Here is a 7,136-nt window from a genome sequence, read left to right as displayed (position 1 = left end):
CACTTGAATCAGTGGCTTCAGACACTGAAAACATTACTGACAGTTTTATTATGCCTCCTTGTCCCCTTTGAATGTTGTGGACTCAAACTTAACACTTTCTATGGAATGATCCAAATGCTAGCTAGATGGTAAGACTGTGTAACCTATGAAATGGCGAAAGTATGAGCTGCTTTTGGTTACAGTCGATTTGAGTTTTGATGGCATCCTAGGGGAAACGGGTTACAAACATACACAGCTGGCTAGCTATGTCTTACCTTTGCCATTATGAGGTACATCCCCCTGCTGTGAGCGTAGCACTGCGATTCTGTAACCCAACCAGCTACAAAGAACTGGTAAGCATCCAGACTTTTGTATGCTTTTAGGTCAGCACCTGTGTATGGGGACACTCCGATGGTAACATTGTGGTACAGATCGTGTGGATTGAACTCGGGCAGACTGGACGATTTTGCTAGATCCGTGAACACATCGGTAGGAAGAAGGTATGGGTCGGTAGCTAACCCTGCTATCGCTAGCTTCTCCACATATCGCTCTTTGTGCCATCCTACAAGGTGACTCACTTCACAGGACAACTCCACAACATTACTCTGACTATTGGTAACCATCACTTAAATTTAAACTATATTACCTACCTACTCATCCGTCGCAATATTTTGTTTGTTTTTGTTGTTTGCTTTTGAATTTCCCGGTCTATCACTTCCTGCCGTCCGTCATGGCGTTCATATTCCCCGCGAGTGGGACGTCACGTGCAAAGGGTCAATACCAAATGTGGTCAAAATTATTAGCCCCCATATGATTTTTTTTTTTGCTTTCAAAACACACCTGAGCAGCCAATCAGCATTGAACTTTACTTAAGGGACTCCAGTGAACAGGGCTAGTGGCACTTGAACACTTGATTGAGGGGGACTATTCTTAAATTCTTGGTAAGCAATAAAGAAACCAGTCTGGAACTCAGAAAGACAGTGGGTGCTCATCTTAAGCGGGAAGACTATACTGCCATTTCCAAGTGTTTCAGTGTCTAGAACAGCTGTACATTGCATCATTGCAAAGCACAAGGAGACAAATTCTGTTAGAAACAAACCTGGGCGTGGTCGAAAGTGCAAGATTTCAAAAACTTTGGAGAGGAAAATAGTCAGATGTCAACAACAATCCCCGGATCTCTGCCAAGATGATTGTTGCTGAACTGGCCTCTTATGGACTTGTTTCAAGGAAGACTGTTGTGAGGGCTCTTCATTGTGGTGGGCTTCGAGTTCATCAACCAAGAAAAACTCCATTGCTCACCCAGCACTACATCAAAGCCAGACTGAAGTTTGCTCGTGAACACTTGAAACATGGGCATGAGTTTTGGAAGTCTGTCCTTTGGTCTGATGAGACTAAACTTGAGCTGTTTGGGCATAGATGTTTCTTTTGTTTGGCGAAGGAAGGGAGAGGCCTTCAACCTTAAAAACACAGTTGCCACAGTTAAACGTGGTGGGAGCATAATGCTGTGGGGCTCTTTTGCTGCTTCAGGCACAGGGAACCTTGTTCGGGTACATGGGATCATGAAGAAAGATTATTTTGAAGGATGGTGTAAACAAATCTGCTGCCAGTCGTCTAGCTTTAGATCGCTGCTGGGTCTTCCAGCAAGACAATGACCCAAAGCATACATCCAAGTTGGTCCAAAACTTTTTGAAGGGCACCAAAAACAAGGTCCTGGAGTGGCCCTCTGAGCCCAGATCTCAATCCTATTGAGAATCTGTGGCAGGAGCTCAAGTTTAATGTCCATGATAAAAAAAAAAACCCACACAATTTGGATGAGCTGGAACAATTTGCCATGGAAGAATGTGCTAAGATCCCTCAAGAGACGTGCTGACCTAGTCAGGAACTACCATAAGATGTTGTGAGTCAGAAAGGTTGCACTATTGACTATTAATTGTCAGAGGGCTAATAACTTTGGCCTTGTCATTTTTGTCTTGTTTCAATTCAGCACATCAGTAAAATATCTTAAACTTTGTGGAGATTTTGTCTTTGTTCTTTTGGAAGCACTTAAACTAAACACTTTTGGTTATGGTAATTTCCATGGAAAAGTTAAGGGTTTTGTTTGATTTCATAAAGGGGGCTAATAATTTTGAACTGTAGCAATTTCCTTCAGCTATCAGCATTCACACGCATTTTCTAGTTATTATTGACAATATTAAAGTTTTTAAAATATTAATTTTGGTGTCAGTCGTTTCTTAACAGACATACTAACATGCAGTGCATTAATATCTCAGTTGGGTACTTAACTTGTCAGAATGAGAGGGTCTAAGGACAGGATGTTGTGTTGCTGTAAAGCTCACCGAGGCAAATTTGTGATATTGGCTATACAAATAAAATTGACTTGACAGAATAGTTTAAAAATCGTTGTTCTAGTAGTTTTTAAGTTCCGGTTGTTGTTTGGGACTTTCAATGGTTATTTTCAGTTCTCTCTTTTTTTTTTTTTTTTTTACGTTTGAGACTAGTGATGCGTCTTCCATTTTGTTTTTCAGGCAATATTTTAATTTCTTAAGTTTTGCTATTCAAGTTCTATCATGTCTCTCTAAAGTTTAGATTGTTTAAAAAACAGAATTGTAGTTAAAATGTTAATTTTGGTGTCAGTCGTTTCCCAACAGATATACTAACATATGTAATGCATTAATATCTCAATTGGGTATTTATCTTGACAGAATATAGTTCAAAAACTGGCAGTCATTTTTGACTGGTTTGTTTCTTTACTAATGTCATGTGTTGCTGCATGCTTGATGATTATACCATTCACATCTGCAGATGAATACTCAGTGATTAGCAGTAGGCCAAACACAAGAATTTTCTGCCTGCGAGGTGGAATCGTAACATGAATAAAACCTGTATGACCCATACTGGATCAGTTATAGCGTATCTAGACAGTCTATAGTAGCTGTGTAATGAATGTCATGTAGTTAATGTAAATCGTTACCGTTTTGAACTAGGAAGTGCATTCAATATGTTTTAGACCTCAAGGACAGTACATTTTGGTGACAATTTAAAAAAAAAAGTTGTTTATGAAACAGCTGAGAAAAACTTCACTGGATACTTGGTGTGGGGAAGCCTGGCCAGAGTGGCTAAAATGTACTGTTTATATATGATAAAATGATTTATTTACAGGGTGTAGCTACATATGAAAAAAATGAACAAATTAAGTTAGCTCGTCTTGACTGAACAGACACAACTCCAATAATTGCGCTTAAAAAAATAAATGAACAAAACTCAACTTGCAACAATTGAGCGTTAAATTAACAAATAAATGAACATCTCGTGCACACATCTACACCGAGGTGCTACCACCCCTAACTCCCAAAGCTACTGCTTAAATACTCCCTTCAAGGTGATCAGCAGCATCTGAGTTAAGGGTGCACCACTGTGGCAGGGAAAGCCAACACCTGGAAATAATTAGGATTGATGATGGGACAAATGGTGTGTTCACACCCATTTCTCAACCCCCCCCCACCACTCCCTTAAGACTGTTACTCCTCAGAGTCATGGGACAAGAAGTCAGCAACGTCCTGAATCCTTGAACCTCTTCAGTCAGGGAACCTCACCTGACTGAAATGTTCCCTGCTGGACACGCCCAATGGTTGGACATCAGGCCTCTCCCAAACAACCTGGTCGTCAAGAATATTCTGCCTTGAGCTTGGAAGAGGGATTAGAGACAGTTGCTGCACCTTCCAACAGCCATGGACACCCCCTGATGGTCCTGCTGAAGCTGGGTACACTACTGCTGGACTGGACTCCACCTCCACTGCCCACCTTCCCTTCCTGCTCCACCCCGGCACCCCTCCCAGACCGCCTCCATGCCAGATGTCACCAAAGACTGGACAGCTCGGCACAACCCAGTTGATCCGGCAGTCGACTGCTGCCCCGTGTTGGTCAAGGACACCATGAAGTTTCCTCTCTCAGGTTGGCACTTCCTTCACTGCCTCCTACTGGCCTGGATCCCACCACCAAAAGTGGGGAAGCCTGGCCAGAGTGGCTAAAATGTAGGAGGCAGACTCAAAACCGCTTCTATATAATAAATTGCTTTATTTACAGGGTGTTGCTACATAAACAAAATATGGAAAAAAAGTAAATTAACAAATTAACAGTTAACTCATCTTAACTGAACAAACTCAACTCCCAATAATTGAGCTTTAACAACAAATAAATGAACATCTCGTGCACACATCTACACCCTGACAACTCCAAAGCTGCTGCTTAAATACTCCTTTCAAGGTGATCAGCAGCACCTGAGTTTAGGCTGCACCACTGTAGCAGGGAAAACCAACACCTGGAAATTATTAGGATTGATGACAGGACAAATAGTGTGTTCTCCACCCACTTTATCACAGAATGCATAAATCAATCTTACAATACCGCAAAGTCTTGTCTATAAAGATCAAAAGGCAAGGCTGAGGCAAATAACTTTGACAGCCCATTAGTCCAATTAAAAGTGCATAATGCATGTCGTTTTGGCAGTGGGTGCTCAAGACTACAGAGCATGACTGGAGAACTGAAACACATCACAGCAGCAACTTTGTCCGGAAACATATGAACATAATTATTTTTTTAATAACAATGTTTTAAAACTTACATTATATGGCAGGAACCTAAGAACAAATATTTTCACTTGCTCCTGTGATTACAATCTAAATTAAAAAAAAAAAAAATCAGAACACAAATACAGTAGCAAGGGTAGACATCCTGGGCTAAGCAAGTAAAATATTTATATAGCACTTTGTAACTGTTAAAGTGCTTTATAATTTTTAAGAGAATTATAATTCTGCTATCCTCTTTCAATGTTCTGTAAATTGTGTAAACACAACATCCATAGTCTGTCTTGGGAGAGATCCCTCCTCTCTGAGGTTTCTAACCATTTTTTCCCCCTTGCTAAAGTTTTTTTTTTTTTTTTAAGGGAGTTCTTCCTTATCGGATGGATGTTGTTGCTGTCGAGCTCCTTCAGGCAAATTTGTGATATACAAATAAACCTGACTTGACACTCAATACAGAAAATACATTGAATGAATACAAGACATGGCATAAGGAGAAACAGACCAAGCTAAAAACGAAATAAAACACAAGGGAGGAGTGGGGATCTATAAAAAGGCTTGCCTGAAAAGATGGGGTTTTTAGAAGTCACTTAAAATGGTCCAAAGATTGCTTGGTCGGGCGTCCCTACAGATACAATTGGCTGTGTCTGCAGGTGGGAAGCTGAATGTGGATGTGTCCTGGTGCACTAGCGCCTCCTCTGGTCAGTCGGGCACCTGTTCAGGGGGGAATGGCATGATCCTCCTGGCGAAACTCTTCACTGTCAGGTGAAAAGAATCTGCTTGGCAACATGTCTGCAGCCCTCCCCGGATCGGCAAAGGGGGAGCAGCAGTGACCAGAAGAGTAGGGTAATTGGCCAGATACAATTGGGGGGGGGGGATATTTTTTTTTTTCTTTTCTTAGGGTGAATCCGGAAAGTTCCCGCCCTAAGGCGCTAGGATTGGCCAGAGCTTCCTGTCAGTTAAGGCTGATGCGAACGTGCAACAACCCTAACCCTACCCAAGCCAACTGTGCCAACTCTACTGGGTGTGTACGGTAACAACGTCACGTTCCAGAACAGCCGCATCGGCGTTAACTGACAGGCAGATCTGGCCAATCCTAGCGCCTGAGGGCGGGAACTTTCAAGATTCATCTGGATTCATCCTAGGAAAAAATATTCGGGGGGGGGGGATGAAGTCCCAAGATTAAGAAAATCTAATGGATTGGGGAAGCTGACTCCAGAGGCTTGGTTTAGATGGAGGAAATTAAGGGACATCTAGTCTTTGGTGACAGCTAAGCAATCATGGAGGGAGGACAGTTAAGGTTATTGGGTTTGGCAGAGAAATGGATCTGAGTATCATTGGCATAACAGTGGTATGACATGTCTTGAAAGTGACTAAACAAATGACCAAGAGGAAATATGTATAAAGAGGAGGTCTGGCCCAAGGACAGACCCCTGAGGGACTCCACAGAGTAGGGGCACTGATAATGATACAAGATTGTTATTACAAGTGGACTGGGAGACTACCCTACTGCTTCTCTTCACCCTCTGGATTACTCGGCAATCCACGGACTGGATCTTTGAGACGCAGGATTCGGATGAGTTTAGAGGTGGGGAGGGAGCTGAAAACAGACCAACAGCAACACTAAGTACATGGGTGTGCCTTAGCTTGGGAAACGAGCAATGTAACGTGATAAGACAGCCTAGACTTAAGATATTAATTTTTATTCCTCTCCATTACTGACAGGATTTCCCCCTAGCACATTCAGAAAATTCAAAAGAGAAAAATAGGCTGAAGGTTTTGTGCATGTGCAAGCAGTACTGATGGGTTATGTAGATGACTGAGGCAAAAAAAAAATAATCTCAGTGCCTACTATATTGACAGAAATCGGCATTCTCTGGTTCAGTCTTTATGGCAGTGCACTTGCATCTACCCTTATATAACAACACTCTGAGTACGACCTCCTGTAGCATCATCCATTTCATACTCTGCACTAAGGCTGTGGGACATCATTTCCACTGTTGGAAATGTAGCTTAGCTGAGAGAATAAGGATGTGTTCGTTGAATGGCATCTTTACAGTAAGGTAGAAATTAGAAACCCAAGCTAAACTACGCTGTTATTTTTCTGTCTGCCACCTGATGTCATAATACGTCACTTGGCGGTGGCGGGCGGGGGGGACTGTTTCACTGCCCCAAAAGAGAAACAGTAATGATTGGAACAACTGCAGATATTTTTCATATACTGTCCCCGTTTCAGACAGAGGTAAGGTTGAAAATTGGCCAATTTCCTCTTGAAAACAGAAAATAACTTGAGTATAGTATTCATATTGTCTACTTATTGGATAGCTTACAATTCTAAGATGGCTTCATGCTTTAAAAAAATCCCATCTGAAAAAGTTTGACTGCACCTTTTCTATCAAATTACCAAAAAATCTACAGAGATGTGGTGGCTACCTCATGTTCTGCGGGGTGAGGAAGATGAACTGTCTGTAGCGCTGGCTATCCGCAATCTTCAGCATCATGTCCATGGATATTCTCCTGTTCACCATGTCCTGATTTAACAACAAAACATTTGAACATTTTCTCTTGAAAAAAGAAAAA

General features: G+C 41.8%; 1 protein-coding gene across 1 annotated transcript in view; it reads right to left on the bottom strand.

Moving 5' to 3' along the window:
- Positions 1 to 4,055: 4,055 nt before the first annotated feature.
- The window catches only part of si:dkey-119f1.1 (Structural maintenance of chromosomes protein 6-like), an 81,395-nt gene continuing 78,314 nt past the window's right edge, over positions 4,056 to 7,136 (bottom strand). The window contains exons 25-26 of the mRNA XM_056294433.1: positions 6,990 to 7,087; positions 4,056 to 6,156 (exon numbers count right to left, since the gene is read on the bottom strand). Of these exons, the coding sequence (XP_056150408.1) occupies positions 6,063 to 6,156; positions 6,990 to 7,087 (192 nt within the window). The 3' untranslated portion in view covers positions 4,056 to 6,062. The remainder of the gene's footprint in view (positions 6,157 to 6,989; positions 7,088 to 7,136) is intronic.

Source organism: Lampris incognitus, chromosome 15 (assembly GCF_029633865.1).
Source record: "Lampris incognitus isolate fLamInc1 chromosome 15, fLamInc1.hap2, whole genome shotgun sequence".
Classification (NCBI taxonomy): domain Eukaryota; kingdom Metazoa; phylum Chordata; class Actinopteri; order Lampriformes; family Lampridae; genus Lampris; species Lampris incognitus.
This window is presented reverse-complemented; position numbering and strand designations above follow the sequence as displayed.